The sequence below is a fragment of the Schistocerca americana genome, chromosome X (assembly GCF_021461395.2).
Source record: "Schistocerca americana isolate TAMUIC-IGC-003095 chromosome X, iqSchAmer2.1, whole genome shotgun sequence".
NCBI lineage: Eukaryota > Metazoa > Arthropoda > Insecta > Orthoptera > Acrididae > Schistocerca > Schistocerca americana.
Window position 1 is genome coordinate 709,554,943 of NC_060130.1, and position 23,628 is coordinate 709,578,570.

The window sequence follows — 23,628 nt, forward strand, 5'->3', positions numbered from 1 at the left end:
AGTAAAGGCAAAAATTACGCACTCAATTATTCCCTAGGGACATCTGTGGTGGCACAACGCCTCCTACCCACAGCTAGGCCAGGGTGCTGGCTCTGTCCACCATAGCATGAAGCAGCCAGCAACCTCACTTCCACGAAAACTGACCGTCTTCCTCTGCCGACAACAGGTCCCTGAGACTAAACCATCAGTGCATCGTCCTAGCGCGAATAACGCGAAACTTTTCTCTCAGACACATAGGTCCACTGCTCACAATACAATACCCAAAAAATATTGGCACATAATGAAACATTACCACATATAAGAATGCAGATTCCAATTAAATACCACACTGAGATATGTGATAATGTCACAAGACGCTTTATTTTTTTAAAATGTTTACGAATCCTCAATTTTTTTAATTAACACCTATTTTGTGTTATCTAGATGTCCTTCACTGTACATTATGTATTGTTTAAGAAGCATGCTGTAATTTCATCTTTAAATACGTTGGTTTTAGCTATTTCAATCATTTCCTTTGGTAATATGTGGCACAGTTTCATTCCTCAGTAGAAAATAATGTTTTTTGTTTTTTTTTTTGGTTAATTGCTCTTAGTACATGTAAGTTAAATCTCAATATGGCTCGATGACCATGAGTAGAACTGTTAGCGGAAAAATTAATGTTTTTTTTCTTAATGTTCATAGTGGTTTGCTAGATGTACTCAGATGGTGCAGTTACAATTCTCAACTATTTAAACAGATAAGCCCTATTACTGTCTTTAGTTATTGTTCTTATTATCCTTTTCTTTATTTCGAATGTTTTGAGCGCTTGATCACAAAATAATCGTATCGTACATAAGAACTGAGTGTACATAGGAGTAATATATAAATACAAGGCACTTTGCCATTAGACACTGATGACAGAAGTCTAAGGACATAGTTTTCTGATGACATTCTCTTTCTTGTCAGCTTTGCATACTCATTCCACTTCAAAAATAGTCAATATTTATTCCTAAAAAATTGTAGGTTTGTTACATAATTTATGTATCATCACCATTAAATATGGCACTATTATTTTCCCCTCTTCAAACTTATACTGATGTTTCTGGAATGAATTTTCACTCTGCGGCGTGGTGTACAATGATCTGAAACTTCCTGGCACTTAACAACTGCCGGTCGGGGTGGCCGAGCGGTTCTAGGCGCTTCAGTCTGGACCCGCGCGACCGCTACGGTCGCAGGTTCGAATCCTGCCTCGGAAATGGATGTGTGTGACGTCCTTAGGTTAGTTAGGTTTAAGTAGTTCTAAGTTCTAGGGGACTGATGACCTCCGATGTTAAGTCCCATAGTGCTCGGAGCCAATTGAACCACTTAACAGCTGTGCGCAACACCAGGTCTCAAATCTGTATTCGGGTACCACTCCGGTACACAGTTTTAATCTGCCAGGAAGTTTCATATCAGCGCACACTCCGCTGCAGAGTGAAAATTTAATTCTGGAAACATCCCCCAGGGTGTAGCAAAGCCATGTCTCCTCAATATCCTTTCTTCCAGGAGTGCTAGTTCTGCAAGTTTCACAGGAGAGCTTCTGTGAAGTTTGGAAGGTAGGAGACGAGGTACTGGCGGAATTATAGCTGTGAGGACGGGTCGTGAGTCGTGCTTGGGTAGCTCAGTTGGTAGAGCACTTGCCCGCGAAAGGCAAAGGTCCCGACTTCGAGTCTCGGTCCGGCACACGGTTTTAATCTGCCACGAAGTTTCAACTTCTGCGAAGTTTGGAAGGTACAAGATGAGGTACTGGCGGAAGCAGAGCTGTGGGGTGGGGGGCGTGAGTCGTGCTCGGGTAACTCAGTTGGTAAAACATTTGCCTGCTGAAGGCAAGGTTCCAAGTTCGAATCCCGGTCTGGCACACAGTTTTAACATCATATTCGTGCTGTCTGTTTTCTTTGTGTTAGGTATTACTTTATTGCCTAATGAGTAGCTGTAAACATCCGTGAGGGTTTCATTAGCTTTCTGTACCAGGAGTTCTTGTGCCTTTTTCTGTAATTACATTGCAGTTGTCATTTGCAAAATGAACTTCTCCTCGTGCCTAACACAGCACAGGAAAGAAGAACTTATAAGAAGGACTTATAAGCTCATACCCAACGCTGTCGGAGAGTGGAGATTGAAACGAGTACATAACGGTGTTGAGCAGCATTAGGCGGTAGCGTGAATAGTGGTAGAGTAGTAGCTGTTGCATAAGCAGGCTGTGCTGTGTGGCAGCGTCGGCGCTGAAGGACGAGGCGGACGCGGTGGCGTCGCGCTACGCGTCGGTGCGGCCGGTGCTGGTGGACGTGCTGGACCGGCCCGAGACGCTGCGCGAGCTGGTGGCGTCCGCCGACTGCGTCGTCTCGCTGCTGCCCTACCGCCTGCACCACGTCGTCGCCGAGGCGTGCATCCACTGCCGCGTCAACATGATCACCGCCTCCTACTGCACGCCCGAGATGGCCAGCCTGCACCAGCAGTAAGTGCAGGCATTTCTAGCTTTCCAGTACCTTTTCTTTTCTCCTCAACGATTCTCAGCCAATCCTGACCCCTGACAGAGTGGTGCAGTAAAAATCTAAGCAGATCGTTTCAGTCATTGATAGACGAACGCTGAGAAGCCATCGCGGTTTAAATTTCCGCTGACTATGTGATGTATTCACCAATAATTTGATTTGTTTTCTGCTACCAGTCACGATATTTTTTTTCCACGACACTTTTCGAGAAATGATTCCCATTTTCTAATACGTTATCCATTGTGCACTATGCCATTTATTTATGATGTTTTTGATGTATGAGGTTCTTCATTGTTCTATTGTCCGTACTATAATATATAAAGACGAGTAAGTTTACTTGATTATTAATATTTATATATAGTTAGTGGCGTAATTTGGAAGAACTTCTACGTACAGTTTTCTTGTGGATCATTCGGGCAGAATCTCACACATATTGAACATTACACACAATTTCTTGTGCACAGTATACATCGAAAATAACAAACGTGGAGAAGTAGAGCAAAATGTCAAAACTACTATACCCTCTATACAAAGGGCATCAAGTGGATGTGTTAGAAGACCTGGAGATATATTCACATTACAAAAAATATGAGGATAAAATATTGCACGAAAGACTTGAGCATGAAGCAATGAATTTCGTCAGATGCTTAAACAGTATACTTAAAAATTGTAACACATAGAAATAAGTACCATTGCAAATATATATAAGCAAATTGTGATCCAGATTATTAGGATAAAAACTCTCTGTGCAAAAGTATATCATAGTCTGGGAAACACCTATAGCAATATCTCTGCTGTCTACATCTAAAAAATTCTTTGTAACTGTTTATGTACGTTTGTAATTCTAAATGTTAAAAGTCACATGAGGTCGTGTCTGGTGAATAAGCACTCCGTCTTCAGGCCACAAGTGGCCCATCGGGACCATCCGACCGCCGTGTCATCCTCAGGTCAGGATACAGATAGGAGGGGCGTGTGGTCAGCACACCTCTCTCCCAGTCGTTATGATGGTTTTCTTTGGCCGGAGCCGCTACTATTCGGTCGAGTAGCTCCTCACTTGACGTCACGAGGCTGAGTGCAACCCGAGAAATGGCAACAGCGCATGGCGGGCAGGATGGTCACCCATCCAAGTTGCGGCCACGCCCGACAGCGCTTAACTTCGGTGATCTGACGGGAACCGGCGTATCCACTGCGGCAAGGCCGTTTGCCCTGGTGAATAAGGAGGCTGTGTTTTTCTTGCAGTACTGTTTTCGGCCAAAAATGCTTCACGCAAACGGCATTGAGCTTGTAAATAATACTTCTTGTTGATCGTTCACCCCTGCAGCAAGAAGTCATGCTGCACTATGACGTTAAAATCGAAGAACACAGTGAGCATAACCACATTTGAACGCAATTTTCTATCTATTTTCAGCCTTAGCGATCCAGAATGCTTCCACTGGGAAGACTGAGCGTTAGATTTGGCTCATATACGTAAACCTATGTTCCATCATATGTCACGACACGTTTCAATAGTTCTGGATCGATGTTGACTTCATCTAACGACTCCTGAGCAACTTGCATCGCTGCTATTTTTGTTCGAAATCCAACAATTTTGGGACAAATTTTGCTGTCCTACGTTTCATACCTAAAACACCAGAAAAAAATGTTATGACATGAGCGAAATGATGTGCGAACACTGTCAACGACTTGTCTGGTTGTGATTCGTCGATCTTTCATAATCATTCCTTTCACTTTTTTCGCGATTTCATCGGTTGATGATGTGTTGGGGCGTCCACGGTGCTCGTCGCCTTTAACGTCTTCAGGGCCTTCTTCAAAGCGCTTATATACTCGTAAAACCGTTGTTTACTCATAGCAGACTAACCGTAAGCAACGTTTAACATTTATTAGCACATTTATAACACTTGCAACTTGTTTGACAGTTGGCAACAGACTAAATATCAGATGTGTCTAACACTGTACAGTGGCCTTTCAGACAAATTTGCCAACAAAACAACGGAAAAATCACGCGAATCGGACTAATACAACATGCAGAACTACAAAATTCCCATTGCTTTTTGAACACGCCTTATACATCAATATCCAAAGTTCACAGGTAACTTATTTCAGAGAATCTATCAGGATAGAAATTATGCCTCTAAAATGGATCCACAGGTAGAACCGGCAAATCACAGGAAGTTGAGTTAGGCGACGCCGAAAGAGAAAGCCCAAAAAATCAAAAAGTGAATAAGCAAAAGTGTGTGTGTGTGTGTGTGTGTGTGTGTGTGTGTGTGTGTGTTTGTGTTTGTGGAATGTTTTTTTGGAAATTTGTGGTAAGGTCCTGAGGGACCAAACTGCTAAGGTCATCGGTCCATGATAATTTCATGGACTCCATGCAAAAGCAATGTAACATTAACTGATGTACACAAATTATTATTATTATTATTACAATACTTCGTATTTTTATGGTACTTAAACAATGTACTACTATTATTATAATATTTAAAGATTTGTTTTTTGTTAGTGTTCTTGTTATTATAATCATGGCACGTTGAAGGTGGAGGTGATGATAAGTTATAAAGCTATATTTGGAGGACGGTGGTGGGGGTGGGGGGGGGCGGGGGAGGGGGGGAGGCAGGGACAAATAGAAGACTGTGATCCCTCCGATCAGAACCGTACCGTGGATGCGGTCCTGGTTCCGTTCCACCCACTCAGGCCATCTCCCGCCTGGTCACAAAGATGGCTTCTGCAGCGTCAGTACTACCACTCTGTCCCCAGGAAGGAATATTCCGATTGGTGGCTTTTCACACTATTCCTTCCTTTAATAAATTAAACCCTTGTATTGTTCATGATGTTAAAAAAAAATTTAGCATGTAAATTATTTTGATGTTTGTCAATCAACCATTTTCTTTGAGATAACTGACAATGCTCGAACACAGTATATGTTCCAAATTCCTACTGTAAATCATCGTTAGCGATAGGGATCTGTAATTCAGCAGATTACTCCTATTTATTTTCTTGGGTATTCGTGTGACTTGTGCAGCTTTCCAGTCTTTAGGTATGGATCTTTCAACGAGCGATCGGTTGTGTATGTTTGCTAGGGATGGACTTATTAAATCAGCATACTCTGGAGGAACCCGGCCGGTATACAATCAGGACCGGAAGCCTTGCCTTTATTAAGGGGTTTAAGCTACACCAAGAACATCTACTTCTGTGTTACTCATGTTGGCACTTGTTCTTGGTACGAATTCTGGAATATTTACTTCGTCTTCTTTGGTGAAGGAATTTCAGAAAACCGTATTTAGTAACTTTGTTTTAGTGGCATTGTCATCAGTAACACCACCAGCGTTATCGCGCAGTCGGGGTATTGATTGCGTAGTTTCGCTGGTGTACTTTAGATTCGACCAGAATCTCTTTGGATTTTCTACAGATTTCGAGACAGAGTTTCGCTGTGGTAAGTAGCAAAAGCATATCGCATTGAAGTTCGCGCTACATTTCGAGCTTCTGTAAAACTTCTCCAATCTTAAGGATTTTGCGTTCTTTTAAATTTGGTATGCTTTTTTCGTCGCTTCGGCAACTGTGACCTAACCTGTTTTGTGCACCATGTGGAATCAATACCATCTTTTATTAAGTTATTTGGTATATGTCTCTCAATAGCCGTCGATACTACTTCCTTGAATTCATACCACATATGGTGTACGCTTACATATTCAGATTGGAAGGAGTGGACATTGTCTCTTAGAAAGGCCTCAAGCGAATTTTCATCTGCTTTGTTAAACAGATGTACCTTGCGTTTATTTTTGGTGGGTTTGGATGTTACTATATTCAGTCTCGCTGCAACGACCTTGTGGTCACTAATCCCTGTATCCGTCATGATACTCCCTATTTGGTCAGAATTACACTCCTGGAAATGGAAAAAAGAACACATTGACACCGGTGTGTCAGACCCACCATACTTGCTCCGGACACTGCGAGAGGGCTGTACAAGCATTGATCACACACACGGCACAGCGGACACACCAGGAACCGCGGTGTTGGCCGTCGAATGGCGCTAGCTGCGCAGCATTTGTGCACCGCCACCGTCAGTGTCAGCCAGTTTGCCGTGGCATACGGAGCTCCATCGCAGTCTTTAACACTGGTAGCATGCCGCGACAGCGTGGACGTGAACCGTATGTGCAGTTGACGGACTTTGAGCGAGGGCGTATAGTGGGCATGCGGGAGGCCGGGTGGACGTACCGCCGAATTGCTCAACACGTGGGGCGTGAGGTCTCCACAGTACATCGATGTTGTCGCCAGTGGTCGGCGGAAGGTGCACGTGCCCGTCGACCTGGGACCGGACCGCAGCGACGCACGGATGCACGCCAAGACCGTAGGATCCTACGCAGTGCCGTAGGGGACCGCACCGCCACTTCCCAGCAAATTAGGGACACTGTTGCTCCTGGGGTATCGGCGAGGACCATTCGGAACCGTCTCCATGAAGCTGGGCTACGGTCCCGCACACCGTTAGGCCGTCTTCCGCTCACGCCCCAACATCGTGCAGCCCGCCTCCAGTGGTGTCGCGACAGGCGTGAAAGGAGGGACGAATGGAGACGTGTCGTCTTCAGCGATGAGAGTCGCTTCTGCCTTGGTGCCAATGATGGTCGTATGCGTGTTTGGCGCCGTGCAGGTGAGCGCCACAATCAGGACTGCATACGACCGAGGCACACAGGGCCAACACCCGGCATCATGGTGTGGGGAGCGATCTCCTACACTGGCCGTACACCACAGGTGATCGTCGAGGGGACACTGAATAGTGCACGGTACATCCAAACCGTCATCGAACCCATCGTTCTACCATTCCTAGACCGGCAAGGGAACTTGCTGTTCCAACAGGACAATGCACGTCCGCATGTATCCCGTGCCACCCAACGTGCTCTAGAAGGTGTAAGTCAACTACCCTGGCCAGCAAGATCTACGGATCTGTCCCCCATTGAGCATGTTTGGGACTGGATGAAGCGTCGTCTCACGCGGTCTGCACGTCCAGCACGAACGCTGGTCCAACTGAGGCGCCAGGTGGAAATGGCATGGCAAGCCGTTCCACAGGATTACATCCAGCATCTCTACGATCGTCTCCATGGGAGAATAGCAGCCTGCATTGCTGCGAAAGGTGGATATACACTGTACTAGTGCCGACATTGTTCATGCTCTGTTGCCTGTGTCTATGTGCCTGTGGTTCTGTCAGTGTGATCATGTGATGTATCTGACCCCAGGAATGTGTCAATAAAGTTTCCCCTTCCTGGGACAATGAATTCACGGTGTTCTTATTTCAATTTCCAGGAGTGTATTTGTTGCTAAGAGGTCATGAGTGTTTTCGCAGACATTTACACTTCGAATGGACTTCTGAACTAAAGGCTCAAAATAATTTTCTGAGAACGCATTCAGAACGATTTCGGACGACGTTTTATGTCTGCCTCCGATTTGAAGGTTGGCCGCTCCAAACTCGCTGCCGGTACTGAGTAAGGCCAATAGACTTACATCGAAACAGCGGCTCTCATCGGTGCTATAGCTCTTCGGAAAGTGAACGAGTAGTAGAAATACTACGGTATATTGATAAGTTTCACTTATGGACCGTCTGACAGCAACTGAATAAAACACAATTTTAGTGCCATACGCGTTTCGCCTTTATTTTCTGCAAGGCATCATCAGTGGCCTGGAATATGTACATATGTTAGCTATTTTATTTACATTTTTGTCACTGTGCCTATAGGTTATAAACAGTTCTGGTGGTTGGTATTTCCTATTAAGGAGTAATGTTTTGAACTGTACTTACAGGTTGCGTAGACAGTTTCTTACATATTACGCTCCTGTTGCATTTTTGGTGTCGTTCTTCTTCCTATGAGCGCCAATTTGCTGTTTTTTCCACATTCCACAGCACTATGCACTGAACGCTTGTTTTAATGCAATGTTTTGGCTTCTGTTGCCGACTGTCAAATGTTTTTGCCAAAGATCGAATATTACTGCCAAACTTATGAGTGTAACTATTGAAGTATCTGTGGTCTGTTCGTGTATGCATTTGTGTGTGCGTTTGTGTGTGTGTGTGTGTGTGTGTGTGTGTGTGTGTGTGTGTGTTTTGGTGTGGTATTAATTTAATTTCATTTAATTTTATTGTATTTAGTTATTTATTTTTGTTATTGTATTTAGTTTTTTATTTTTGTTTTTGTCCTGTGTATGTGTGTGTGTGTGTGTGTTTTGGTGTGATATGTATTTTTTTGTGCTGTGTGTGTGTGTCTGTCTGTATTTTGGTGTTACGTAATTTTTCTTTTTTTTTTTTTGGGTGGGGCTGTGTGTGTGTGTGTGTGTGTGTGTGTGTGTGTGTGTGTGTGTGTGTGTGTCTGTCTGTCTGTATTTTGGTGTTATATATATATATTTTATGTTATCATTTCCTTTATTAAGTGTAGTAGGGAGCCTGTGCTGATGTGTGTTTGTTCATTTATCACATGTTTGTTTTCTGCTATGGCTTTCTGGATGTGGAAGTTTTCTTGCATTTGTATAAGATGTTTGTCATGGTTGCTTATTCTCATTATTTTCATTTCTTGTTCCATGTTTGTAGGATGATGGTTGTAGTGTTTTAAATGCTCTGCAAATGTGGAATGGTTTGTTTCATACTTCCAACATCTGATATGTTCTTTGTATCTTGTTTCAAAATTCCTGCATGTCATGCCTATGTATACTGCATCAAAACTTTGACATTCAAGTTTATATATTCCTGATTGTTGGAATTTGTCCCTCTTGGTAGCTGGCTGGCTTAGGTGTGATTGAAGGGTTTGCCCAGGCTTATATGCTATTTTGAAGCCCTGTCTCTTTAGGATGTTTGCAACTCTGTGTGTTAGTTTATGTGTGTAGGTCATGGTGTACCATCTGGTTCTTTTCTGTGTGGTGTTGTCATTGTGTGTGTTTGTTGAGTGTGTTTGTAAGTTTTCAGCTTGTGAGTTATTTTCTATTGTGGAAATGTTGTGTTTGTTTTTTATTTGTGTTTTTATTTTTTGATTGAGCCTTTGTACCACATGTGTGTCATACCCGTTGTTCCTAGCTATTTGTATGATCGTGTTCATTTCTTGTTCATAGTTTCTCTTGCTGAGTGAGATTCTGTTTAATCTATGTAACATTTGTCTTAGTGCTGCAAGTTTCTGGCTATGGGGGTGGTTGGATGTGGAATGTATTATTGTGTCCGTGGCTGTTGGTTTTCTAAAGATGTTAAATGTATGTTTTCCATTTTCTTTTTTAATTGTAATGTCAAGAAAATTTATTTGATTTTCTTTTTCTTTTTCAAGTGTGAATTTTATGTTCTTCTGAGCTTTGTTTATTTCTGAATGGAGTTCATCTATTTTTTCACTTGGCTCGTCTACCAGACAAATAATGTCATCCACGTATCTGTACCAATATATGATTTTGAAACTATCATTTGTGGTTATCTTATCAAATATCTGATTTTCAAGGTGACTGATGAAAATGTTTGCTAGTGTTCCTGATATTGGGGATCCCATGGGCAGTCCATCAGTTTGTAGATAATATTCTTCCTCAAACTGAAAGTAGTTTTGTTCAGTTGTCAGTCTGAGCATATCTGTTATTTCTTTTATTGCGTCTGTGGTGAGGTTGCTGTGGGATGAGAGATTTTGTTCTATGATTTCTATTGTTTCTGTGATAGGGATGGAGGTATACATATTTTCTATATCGAATGAAATCAGTGATGCTGTGTGTGGTATCTGTATGTTCTGTATGTTTTCTATTAGGTTTCCTGTGTTTATCACTGTTCTGTTGTTTTCTACTTTATAGTGGTTTGTAACTAACTTTTGGAGGTGTTTGGCTATGCGGTATGTTGGGGCTTTCTTGAAGTTGATAACAGGTTTCATTGGCATTCCGTCTTTATGTACTTTCGGTTGGCTGCGGAGTGTTGGTGCTTGTGGGTTTTTCTGTGTTAAGTAGTATTTCTGTTTGTCTATGAGTGTGTGTTCAATGTTTTTCAGTGTTCGTTTCACATTTGCCTGGGATCGTGTAGTTGGATCTGACTTCAGTTTTTGTATTGCGTTGGTGTTTATGTATTCCTTGGTTTTTGTGATGTATTGCTCTTTATCCATGAGTACTGTTACATTTCCCTTGTCTGCTCTTGTTATTAATACGTTGTTGTTTGTTAACTTTTGTTTTAACCTTTTCATAGTAGCTGCTTCTGTTTGGTTGTTCTTATTGTGTGTCTGCTGTGTTTGTTTTATTATGCCTTTTATTTCTTCTTTTACTAGTTCTCTTGTCAATCCTATGTTTATTTCACAATTATTTTGTTGTTCTTCACGTGTAAGGATGTGTTCGGTTTCTACTATGAGATTTTCTATGTATTGATTGTTCACTTTGCTATTGGTGCAGTGTTTCAAACCTTTTTCCAAGAGCATTTTTTCGTTTTCGTGCAGTTCTGTCTCTGTTAGGTTAACTAAGCGTGGATGGAATGTGTGTTGGTGTTCATGTGGTTTCACATTTAAAATGTAAATGTATTTTTGCGTCTTTTTTACTGTTAGTTTCATTATCTTGTGTTTATGTATGTTTTGTAAATGTTTCATTGCTATGTATGTGTTGTGCTCAGTTTTTTCTACTAGTGCCATGAAAACTGCGGCGTTTCCTACGTTTTTTGCCAATTCTAGATGAGTCTCATAGAGCATCATGTTTAGGTGCTGTTTTTTCGAATAGAGCATCTTAATTTCATGTAGTAACCAATATCGTTCTGCAAATGATTTCGACTTTTGTGCCACTGTAGAACTGTTTTTAACCTTTACATTAATGTAACTTGGAATTAAATCGTCCTTTTTGCATGTTCTGTTGAATTTTATATGCTGTATCGTCTTATGGAGTCTCAGATGTATTTTCTTGAACCTGTTGTACACGTTGACAGGGAATGCTTGACATAGCTGTATTGACATCTTCAACTTTTGTGGTCCTGTCCTCCTCAGTTGCGCGTAATACTACGGTATATTGATAAGTTTCACTTATGGACCGTCTGGCAGCAACTGAATAAAACACAATTTTAGTGCCATACGCGTTTCGCCTTTATTTTCTGCAAGGCATCATCAGTGGCCTGGAATATGTACATACGTTAGCTATTTTATTTGCATTTTTGTCACTGTGCCTGTAGGTTATAAACAGTTCTGGTGGTTGGTATTTCCTATTAAGGAGTAATGTTTTGAACTGTACTTACAGGTTGCGTAGACAGTTTCTTACATATTACGCTCCTGTTGCATTTTTGGTGTTGTTCTTCTTCCTATGAGCGCCAATTTGCTGTTTTTTCCACATTCCACAGCACTATGCACTGAACGCTTGTTTTAATGCAATGTTTTGGTTTCTGTTGCCGACTGTCAAATGTTTTTGCCAAAGATCGAATATTACTGCCAAACTTATGAGTGTAACTATTGAAGTATCTGTGGTCTGTTCGTGTATGCATTTGTGTGTGCTTTTGTGTATGTGTGTGTGTGCGTGTGTGTGTTTTGGTGTGGTATTAATTTAATTTTATTGTATTTAGTTATTTATTTTTGTTTTTGTCCTGTGTATGTTTGTGTGTGTGTGTGTGTGTTTTGGTGTGATATGTATTTTTTTGTGCTCTGTGTGTGTATCTGTCTGTATTTTGGTGTTATGTAATTTTTCTTTTTTTCTTTTTTTTGGGTGGGGCTGTGTGTGTGTGTGTGTGTGTGTGTGTGTGTGTGTGTGTCTGTCTGTCTGTATTTTGGTGTTATATATATATATATATATTTCCTTTATTAAGTGTAGTAGGGAGCCTGTGCTGATGTGTGTTTGTTCATCTATCACATGTTTGTTTTCTGCTATGGCTTTCTGGATGTGGAAGTTTTCTTGCATTTGTATAAGATGTTTGTCATGGTTGCTTATTCTCATTATTTTCATTTCTTGTTCCATGTTTGTAGGATGATGGTTGTAGTGTTTTAAATGCTCTGCAAATGTGGAATGGTTTGTTTCATACTTCCAACATCTGATATGTTCTTTGTATCTTGTTTCAAAATTCCTGCATGCCATGCCTATGTATACTGCATCACAACTTTGACATTCAAGTTTATATATTCCTGATTGTTGGCATTTGTCCCTCTTGGTAGCTGGCTGGCTTAGGTGTGATTGAAGGGTTTGCCCAGGCTTTCACTTATCAATATACCGTAGTATTACGCGCAACTGAGGAGGACAGGACCACAAAAGTTGAAGAGTAGTAGAAAGTTTGGGTGTTTACTATCGGGCGCCGGCGAAGTTTGGATTTGTTTGCCGCACGTATACAACCATGTATGGAGGAAAGACATCACAAAATATTGAAATTACGTTTCGTAAAACTACATTAGAAAGAAACATCATCAAGTTTATCCCTTTGACGGGTGCCTTTTTTTTGTAGTGACTCAGCGAAATTAATTTTGGTATTGTATCAGAGTTGTGATCGATTGACGGTGTTTACTTTTTGATAATTTTATTTTTGTGATTTAGGACTATAAACTATATGGTACAAATATTTCCCACAGCCCTCTTGTGCGCTTTTTTATGGTGGTAATTGTGCTTCCCATTATAGAAACAAGGCAGTTTTTTCCGTCTTCACCAGTGGCAACAGTAGTGACCTCGCGTCAAACAGAAATGAGTCATTGTAGCAGTTTGTATACACTAGATACAGTGTGCTACCACAAGCTGTCAAGCATATCCTGAAGTAGTAAGACAGATTCACGAAATTAGTACGATATAGAAACAGCCAAAGTTGCAAGATTCGTTTTTAATTTAATTCATGACTAGTTTCGGGTTATCTCAACCCATTTTCAAATCATCCAGACATAGAAAACAGTATTTGCCTTATAGCACATAAACCGTCTCAAGATTATACATATAAGAACATGAAGATAGAGGTAAACTTGCCCGAGAATGTCGACTAACAGAGTTTCAGGAACCGTCCTTAAGTGATGTCTCTAGGAATTTGCGACAACCCCATATGTATCACTGACATAGGAATCATGAGGACAAGATTAGAATAATTACAGAACTCACAGACGCATTCAGTCAGTCATTCTTCCCGTATTCCATATGTGAATGGAATGGGAAGAAACCCTAATAACTGGCACAATGACACGTACCCTCTGCAGAGCATATCGCGGAGGTCTGCAGAGAACAGATGAGTGGACAACCTATCTGAAATGAGACTCAAGTTTTCTTTGAAATGTTCAGCAGCTAAATCATCTGAGTCGAAGGGTTCATCCCTTAGCAGTGTTACATACATACACATTGGCAATCACGAACCCTGAAGCTCATAAGCCCAACTTAAAATGTTCCTCCGTAGACGGCGATCTTGTGCACTTTGGATTCACTTCTTATTCACACCCAGCTGCTGGAGACCGTCGTGCAGTTCATCCTCCCGTCGCTTCTCTTGGTGTTCCAATTAGAAGTGTACCATTAGATTTTCTCGTAAGCATAGCTTTGAGCGCGGCAAGTATCTGGTCTCCCGGCAATGTGCCTTGCCAAGCTTTTACTGCGTGCTTTCATTTTCTGCTTATATTCGTTCGTCTCATCAGGGCGTACAGACCTTCGTTCCTTCTACGTCTGCAGGTGTTCTCTTCGCGAATTGGTACAAAGATGTTTCTTATGATTTTCCGTTCATAGATCAACAGGTTTTCTTATCCTTTTTGTAGTGATTAAGGTTTCTGTCCCATATTACAACACTGGTAATGTCACTGCATTATAGGCTTTACGGCTGGTGTTAATTAATAGTTTTTTGGAAGATATTATCTGCTTCAGACTGAAATAAGTTTTAGTCCCATTGACAGTACGTTGATTAATTTCTTGTTTTAAGTTATTATACATGTTGAACCAAGTGCCGATATATTTAAAATTTTCCACCTTAGCTATGCTCCATATTCCTACCTGTAATGTGGCATTGTTATGGGTTGCTCTGGATACTTCTCCACGTTATTAAGTCCCCTACAGTTTCTGCTATCTCTTCCTCGGTCTCCGCTCTGGCTGCAATGTCACCTACATATTCCAACGACAGTGTTGGTCTCTTGAGTTTCACCCCTTCGCATTCTCTTTTCATTTGTTGAATTACTTTCTCCAAGACCAAATTAAACATAAATAGTGAAATGGCAGCGCTTTAGCTCACATTTGTTCTGACGCTGAATTCCTTGGACGGCTCCCCCTGATATTTCACCTTGACTGTTGTTACCGCTGTACACATCTTCACCAAGTTAATTGACGTCCTTAGTAGGACAAACCCCCTCAGGATGCTGTCCGTGTATACTATCATAAGCCTTTGACAAATCTACAAAAGTTACCAGGAATCGACGGTTGAATTCCCAGCACTGATCCCAGATATCTCATAGTGAAAATTTAATCCACGGTTGATCTTCCTGCCCGATAACCTGCCTGGTAGTCTCCAACGAAATCTTCAGCAAAAGGCTTCAGCTTTTTAAGAATTCTTAACGATTGCACTTTATATGGTACACTTATCAGAGATGTACCTTTGTAGTTGTTGCACTTCCTTTTACTGTTCTTTTTGTGCAGTGGGATAATGGTCGCCGGCTTCCACTCTTTTGGGATGTCCTCTTTTCTCTGTACTTCACTTATGAGAGTGTATATCATATTCTAAATTGTATCACCTCCTGTCTTCAACATCTCTGCCGTTATCCTATCTTCTCGTGGCACTTGATAATTCTTAAGTTTATTAGTCGCTATATCTACGTTCTCTTGTTGCGCAATATTATCCAAGGAAGATAAAAAAACTAGCATAGTATCCTGTGCTGCCCGAATATGTATTTATTCCAATCTTACATAAGTTCATCTCCTTCTTCCCCCTTCCTCTGCCCATTGCCTTGTCCCCTCTACCTGTATCCATCTCCTCCTTCCCACTCTCTGTCTGTCCGTCTTTTCCTCTCCCTTTCTCTATCATGACGTTACCATCCCCACCCCAATAGGAAGCTAGTGATTCTCCAGACAGTCAGTAAGATGTGTACCAAATTAGGTTGAAGTCGATCCAGCAGTTGTGGACGTATCTACACTGAAGTCTCCGATTTGTTGCTGCGTCTTGTAGCAGCTGTCTTTATTTGTGGTGCCCTCTTGAGGTACCAGCTTTCGCATGAGACCTCGTTCTCAAATTCTCATAGTCTACCTTTCTGACTTTTGCCTGATTAGTTAATTTATTTCTGTCATCGTACCTATTTTTGCTGTGCATCTTCGGATACGAAAGCACTTTTTCTGCCGAGGTGCCTTTATAGTTGAATTAAACACAAATGTGTCAATGGTGTCCGTTAGAACGTCTTAAAGGCATTAACACCTCTGTGCGATTAATTAAGCTTGTTACATTTTGGTTTCTAACACCTGTTGTAATGTGGCAGAATAAATGGTCAGATTCGCACCTTACATGAGACCTTTACAAATCACAATGAGAAGGCGAAGATGACACCTAACGTAAATCGACAATTATGAGAACTTTTGCCTATCAATATATAATGAAAAAAGGAATGACAGTCAATCGACGGTAATTAACACACCGTTCCTATACAATGCATGTCTTTGAGTGGAAGGTAGAACAGGGAACGTGAGTCGAGTTGCTTTTAGTTTTGAGAAGCCAGCTCCACAATGGCGCAGCAAAGCTGCTCTGTGAGAGTTACCCCGGCAACCACTTAAAGGGGTGGCAGGAAGGAGGACAGCGACCCCGGGCCTGGTGATTCAAGCTGGAGGGCCGCCTGTAGCGAGGGCATCGGTACAAGAGCAGAGAAGAAGTTTTAGAAAACTGCATTACGAAATTCCAACGGGATACGAACAAAAGCAAGTGACGCATTTTCGTCGAGCAAGTGCGACACACGGAAAGGTCAGTGTAGTTTAGGTGTCTAGAACGGGCACAAAACGTCTGATTGGTGGAAACTCACTAGGAAGGAAAAAACTACCGAAGTTTCGACGCAGTTTGATAGAAGGGACGTTGCGATTGGTAGAGGGTGTTTCTACAAAGTAAGAGGAACGCTCCTATTGGCCGAACAAAGCCATGACGTGGAAAAGGAACTTAAGTGGAGGGAGGCAGTTCTGCAATGAGAGGAAAAGAGAGAAACTTTGGGGGACTCTTCTCTGAACTGGCATCAAGTGCAGAATGGAGCGCTTAAAGCTCCGTACGACGCAGAGAAGAAACTGGTGTGGACACTGCGTTCACAGCGGCTGCACTCCAGCTAAAATTAGCTGTAGCAACGTTTAGCTCCAGGTGTGGAGAAACGAACCAGCCGAATTAGTAAATTGTTCTTGCGAGAACTGAGAGGGCACTTTAATATGCACGCTGCTCCAACCATGCACGTGTACATCGCCACATAATAAGACTATGGCTGAGTACATGATTTCTCACATAACGAGAAACGTAGGGAAAGTTTCTGCTGGAAAGTTCAGCAATAGCCAGATTACTTTTGTAGGAATTTCAGTGGGAAAGAGCAGCCTTGCAGACAGCAGCAAATCACAGTTTAAGGTAAATACCACGTGCAGAGGCATTCACCAGCTTGAGTCCACTGTTCAAATGTTCAAATGTATGTGAAATCTTATGTTACTTCAATGCTAAGGTCATCAGTCCCTAAGCTTACACACTAATTAACCTAAATTATCCTAAGGACAAACACACGCACCCATGCCCAAGGGAGGACTCGAACCTCCACCGGGACCAGCCGGACAATCCATGACTGCAGCGCCCTAGACCACTTGGCTAATCCCGCGCAGCGAGTCCACTGTAAACTCGAGCGGCCTTGGGTAATCTTGCGCTCAAATTAGTCACTTGACCAACCATCCACCGTAGACTTGATTGTCATCCTAAATAGTACCGAAGTTTGAACCGGAATTGGGCGATTTTTGTCGTGTTGGCAGAAGAGCCAACACCGTGTTACTAGTAAAGGCCGAAATGCACGCGTTTTAGCTCACGCAGGCTGGCGTGAGGAGGGAAGAACTATACTGACATGAGGTCTGGAACATGACAAGGAATTAGAATTCAGAAAGCGGACGTAATTAGTTTGATACTTAACTTTAATCCATTAATGATGAACGTCGCTCTTGACGGTACATGATTCACAATATTATCTGTTCAGAATACATTCATAGTAACTGAATATGGCGCCTTGCTAGGTCGTAGCAAATGACGTAGCTGAAGGCTATGCTAAACTGTCGTCTCTGCAAGTGAGAGCGTATGTAAACAGTGAACCATCACTATCGAAGTCGGCTGTACAACTGGGGCGAGTGCTAGGGAGTCTCTCTGGATTAGACCTGCCGTGTGGCGGCGCATGGTCTGCAATCACTGATAGTGACGACACGCGGGTCCGACGTGTACTAACGGGCCGCGGCCGATTTAAAGGCTACCACCTAGCAAGTGTGGTGTCTGGCGGTGAGACCACAATTTTCGTAGTACTGACCAACATCATAACGTATGTGTAGGAGCAATTTTGTAAAGAAACGTCCAATTAATCTTTCATATTATTGTGCTTAGGATTAACGTAAAGAAACTTCCAATTAAACTTTCATAATATTGTGCTTAAGATTAATGTTCTTTCAGAGAGATAATATTTAACATTGTTGTGTATAAACGTATTTCACTTTTTGATGTTGGCAAGATGCGTTATCCATTGCGCTGATTTTATGTTGGCGAGTTGAAAACTGAAAGAAAAGCTGTAATTTGGTGAGAAATACTGCGACATTAAACATTTAATTTCACCTCACACAGTTGTTCTCAATTCAAGAATAAGAAAGCAAAAACAAACCTATCCTCACCCTTACACTGTTCGGTATGGAAGTCTGGATATGACATTCGGACCTACCCTTCTTGGCTTCTTTAGCCCTCACTAAGATGTAGTTAGGGGCCCTTCCCCCAGTTTTCAATAGTCACCTTTGTCAGCCGAAAAGTCTTTACAGCTCAGTAAAACAAGGGAGTGTCCAAGCTATCTCTTAGAACCTCTTAAAGTCGTTGATATCTCTCTGATCCATACCAGTGCGGCAATTAAGTCTGTTAAAAATCCTCGACAGTAGACTGCACTTTACATATCATATCACCTTGGGAAATCCAAGTAAAATTTCTAACAAAAAATTTATGAGTATTTCAACCTATAGCTCGCCACTGAAGTTTTCAATGCAGCTAATGTAACTGAAAGCCGAATTAGTACGTCTAATGAGTGCAAGCATCGTATTTTGAATATGTGGAATTGAGTTGTAGTATATAATTTTATCTGTCGATAGTTTTCAACAAATTTATCAACAAACGTATGAGATAATAGTGACTATTTTAGCAGTCCAGACTGTAACTGTGAAGTAAGAAATAAATATCAAGCTTTCACCTCGCGTAAAAATATTTGTTTTCAGAAAACTGATGATATTTCTATATTGTAAATAATGCTGTTGTATTAGTGTGGAAGGTGGTAAATCATTGTAAACTAACCATGTACAATAATTCCTTAAAATTTGATACGAAGAAGGGAGGTCTTAAAATTGATTTAGATATTATTTCAGATTGTTTCCCTGTTTAAAATTCTGTCAATGCTTTTACAGAGCCGTCGATGCTGGAATAACAATTGTTAACGAAGTTGGTCTAGATCCTGGAATAGACCATCTTCTTGCCATGGAGTGCTTCGAAGAAATTCACCAAGCTGGAGGCAAAGTGGAATCGTTCATTTCATACTGCGGAGGTACGCTGCCGTTGTAGAGTCACTTGAACATCTCACTGGATTATTCATCAGTATTGTTTTCAGTTCTTTTTTTTTTTTTTTTGTTTCCAGCTCATTTCCACATTTTTCCATTTGTTCTGAAATCTGCGCCTGTCATGACCCGGTCGGCCAACTCTATTTTAGTCAGTATCACGTCAATGGAGGCTTCCGCAGATTAAATTCGTCAGACGTTCAGTTGCTGCAATAGGGGTCGAGCTTAATTGACATAGGGCTGTATTAGTTATAGTGAGGTGTGTAAGATAATGGGTATAAACTCTAAATTTCCCCATAAATTTCTCTGCTTTAAAGAGTTATTTCTATATGAAACCTACGAAATATGGCACCCATAGTGCATCATAAAAACCCTGGATAACAAAGGGCATTAAAGTGTCTTGTTGTAGGAAGAGCGAGCAGTGCGAAAACATCGGGATAAGCACAAATGTGCAATTGCACTTGTGGTACCAAGGTATTATTTTTTAGTAAGATGATCTATAAAAAATCAAAATGGTTTCATGTTATCTCAGAGATTAAAAATTCAGAAAATATAATCATTAAATGGGGAGCACAGTTAGAAGAGGAAGTAGGAAGTCTGTAAAGAATTATGATGATCTAGTTATTAAATATAATGATCAACTTGTTCATGACCAAAACATGTGTAGCAAGCCTCTTTGAAAAAACTATATATTCCTAGATTAAATGAGATTTTTGATATGGGCAACTTGAAAGAATAAGCATTACAGTATATATGACAATCAATACCACAAGCTTCAACCAATCTGATGTCGCTCTAACTTATTCCAGGGAAATCGGAATAGTAAAGGACAATCTTTCAACAAAAAAATTCTCAAGATATTTTCACATTTCGAGCGAAATATTAAAATACTATTCTTTTGATATAGGAATTGTAGTCACTCACACACATAGTGCAATATTTTCGTATGGCATTTTTTTTACACAGACTAAAGTATGTCATTTTTAATCCTCTCTTTAACAAAGTTGTTAGAATAGATATTAATGACTTTCTTCTCAAAAATTTTAAAAAGGGTAATGTACATAAGGATGGTAGATTATATACGCAAATATAAGATACTGAGTTGCCCGAGATTTGGATAACAGATAGGCTGCTCTACTAAATATATCATCTAATACTTCAGCAACCAAATATTAAAATATCGGAATGACAAAATTTCAGCTAGCGGGATTTTTTGTGATCTGTCTAAGGAATTTGATTTTTCAAATTAAAAAATTCTTTTGGAGGCAGTTAGAATTACTGCCTTCTGGGAACAATGAGCAAGTGGTTCACTTCATGTATAACTGATAGGAAGCAAAGTGTCATGCTAGATGGCTCATGCAGTTTTCATGATGAACCTTTTTCTGAATATTACTATCCGTATTCAATATTGGAACCACTTCTCTTACACTGATAGAGCTGAAAGAGTACACATTGTCGATGATGTAAGCATTATAATAAAGCCAAATCATGGTGCGAGAGAAGAAGAAAAAGTAAATGAAATAGTCGCAATGATTGACTGCTACTCGGTACATGGTCCATCACCTATCTTGGAAAAATACAGTTCATTCAATTCTGTACACGACGGGATATATCATCGTCCATGGCAATGGAGCAGAAAGAAAAAGAACTATGTATAGATGTATGTTTCCAGTTCCTCGGTATGCGTATAAACTTTATAGTACAGATCTTCTCAAACTCTTCAGCAAGATTTCCTCGATGTTAATACCATATAAATTCAATGTACAGTTCACAATAAAGCAACGTTAAAACACATCTAAGGGTTTGAAGAGTCACGTCCTTACAATAAGCCTGTTCTTTTTTAAATTATCAGTCAGATGTACTTGAACCTGCAAAGCAGCAGTCACAAAATAGTCATTAGGACATAAAGTCCCCGTCTTACCTTAAAATTCGATCACCAGAGTTTCTTCTTTCTGTCAGCACTGTTTCTGACCGCGGCCACCTACTATCACAACAGCTGGTTTCCAGTACGATGGTTTCTGCAATGTTCACACAAGTGCCGACTAATCTTGTGTAGCACCGCCCGATCAATAGGACATAGTCTTTCCTATTTAACAATTAAACTTCGAATTTTCTATGTGAGCACATTTCAAGTCTTCAGATACTACGGACATTCCTTTCCACAGGCTTGCCGGCTCCCGAGTGCTCCGACAACCCACTGAGGTACAAGTTTAGCTGGAGCCCTCTCTCTGTCCTAAGGAACGTTATGGGCACAGCGCGGTATACTATGAATGGCAAGGTAAGCCACGAGTGCGATCTTGTTTTAACATTGCTAGAAGAGAAAACTTTATATGAGTGGCAAATTTGTTACACTACTGGCCATTAAAATTGCAGCACCAAGAAGAAATGCAGATGATAAATGGGTATTCATTTGACAAATATATTATACTAGAACTGACATGTGATTACATTTTCACGCAATTTGGGTGCATAGATCCTGAGAAATCAGTACCCAGAACAACCACCTGCGGCCGTAATAACGGCCTTGATACGCCTGGGCATTGAGTCAAACAGAGCTTCGATGCCGTGTACAGGTACAGTTGCCCATGCAGCTTCAACACGATACCACAGTTCATCAAGAGTAGTGACTGGCGTATTGTGACGAGCCAGTTGCTCGGCCACCATTGACCAGACGTTTTCAATTGGTGATAGATCTGGAGAATGTGCTGGCCAGGGCAGCAGTCGAACATTTTCTGTATCCAGAAAGGCCCGTACAGGACCTGCAACATGCGGTCGTGCATTTTCCTGCTGAAATGTAGGGTTTCGCAGGGATCGAATTAAGGGTAGAGCCACGGGTCCTAACACATCTGAAATGTAACGTCCACTGTTCAAAGTGCCGTCATTGCGAACAAGAGGTGACCGAGACGTGTAACCAGTGGCACCCCATACCATCACGCCGGATGATACGCCAGTATGGCGATGACGAATACACGCTTCCAATGTGCGTTCACCGCGATGTCGCCAAACACGGATGCGGCCATCATGATGCTGTATACAGAACCTGGATTCATCCGAAAAAATGACGTTTTGCCATTCGTGCACTCAGGTTCGTCGTCGAGTACACCATCGCAGGCGCTCCTGTCTCTGATGCACCGTCAAGGTTAACCGCAGCCATGGTCTCCGAGCTGATAGTCCACGCTGCTGCAAACGTCGTCGAACTGTTCGTGCATATGGTTGTTGTCTTGCAAACGTCCCCATCTGCTGACTCAGGGATCGAGACGTGGCTGCACGATCCGTTACAGCCATGCGGATAAGATGCCTGTCATCTCGACTATAAGTGATACGAGGCCGTTGGGATCCAGCACGGCGTTCCGTATTACCCTCCTAAACCCACCGATTCCATATTCTGCTAACAGTCATTGGATCTCGACCAACTCGAGCAGCAATGTCGCGATACGATAAACCCCAATCGCGATATGCTACAATCCGACCTTTATCAAAGTCGGAAACGTGATGGTACGCATTTGTCTTCCTTACACGAGGCATCACAACAACGTTTCACCAGGGAACGCCGGTCAACTGCTGTTTGTGTATGAGAAATCGGTTGGAAACTTTCCTCATATCAGCACGTTGTAGGTGTCGCCACCGGCGCCAACCTTGTGTGAATGCTCTGAAAAGCTAATCATTTGCATATCACAGCACCTTCTTCCTGTCAGTTAAATTTCGCGTCTGTAGTACGTCATCTTCGTGGTGTAGCAATTTTATTGGCTAGTAGTGTAGTTGCTTTAGTTACAAACACTATTACGACTACACATATTTTATTGTTTTTCTGCTACTTCGTCATCATGAATGAATGTCATTCTCGAAGATAACAGCTGTTGCTAGTGAAAGGTGGATACCCGAAAGTACCAACCACTGACGTTGGCTAAATATTAGAGAAACAACAAACTCACAGCTGGCTTAACAAACGCTGTTAGGAAGCACGAGAAATTGCGTGAAATTAGCGATAGTGATGTGTGTTCCAGGTGGTGGACATCCCGGAGGGCGGCGCGCTGCTGTCCGAGGTGCGCGACCTGGACTTCCTGCCCGGCTTTGCGCTGGAAGGTTTCCCGAACCGCGACTCCACCAAATACGCCGAGCTGTACGACGTGCGAGAGGCGCACACCATGCTCCGCGGCACGCTGCGCTACAGGGGTGCGTCTCCAGTCTACCTTTCCTCTTCAGCACCTGCTGTCCACCACCGGCAAGCTCTAATCCTTGTTTCGCTTTCAGGCTTCTCCGACACCATGCAAGGCATCCTACTGCTCGGGCTGCTCGACCCCAACCCGCATCCCGTGCTGCACCCTAAAGGTCCTGAGATCACTTGGGTATGTAGCATTTATCGTTACACAGCAAAGAGAGAACTAAAAGAAGTGCTAAGTTTCGGTTACAAACGGCTGATTTTTGCCGTATAGTCAAAATATAATGCCACATTTCAAGTGAA

The 23,628-nt window shown here is 41.8% G+C and overlaps 1 protein-coding gene across 1 annotated transcript in view; it reads left to right on the forward strand.

Moving 5' to 3' along the window:
* Positions 1-23,628, forward strand: part of LOC124554877 (alpha-aminoadipic semialdehyde synthase, mitochondrial) — a 292,387-nt gene that overhangs the window by 167,760 nt on the left and 100,999 nt on the right. Inside the window, exons 12-16 of the mRNA XM_047128548.1 lie at positions 2,230-2,470; positions 19,020-19,156; positions 21,332-21,444; positions 23,171-23,339; positions 23,418-23,512. Of these exons, the coding sequence (XP_046984504.1) occupies positions 2,230-2,470; positions 19,020-19,156; positions 21,332-21,444; positions 23,171-23,339; positions 23,418-23,512 (755 nt within the window). The remainder of the gene's footprint in view (positions 1-2,229; positions 2,471-19,019; positions 19,157-21,331; positions 21,445-23,170; positions 23,340-23,417; positions 23,513-23,628) is intronic.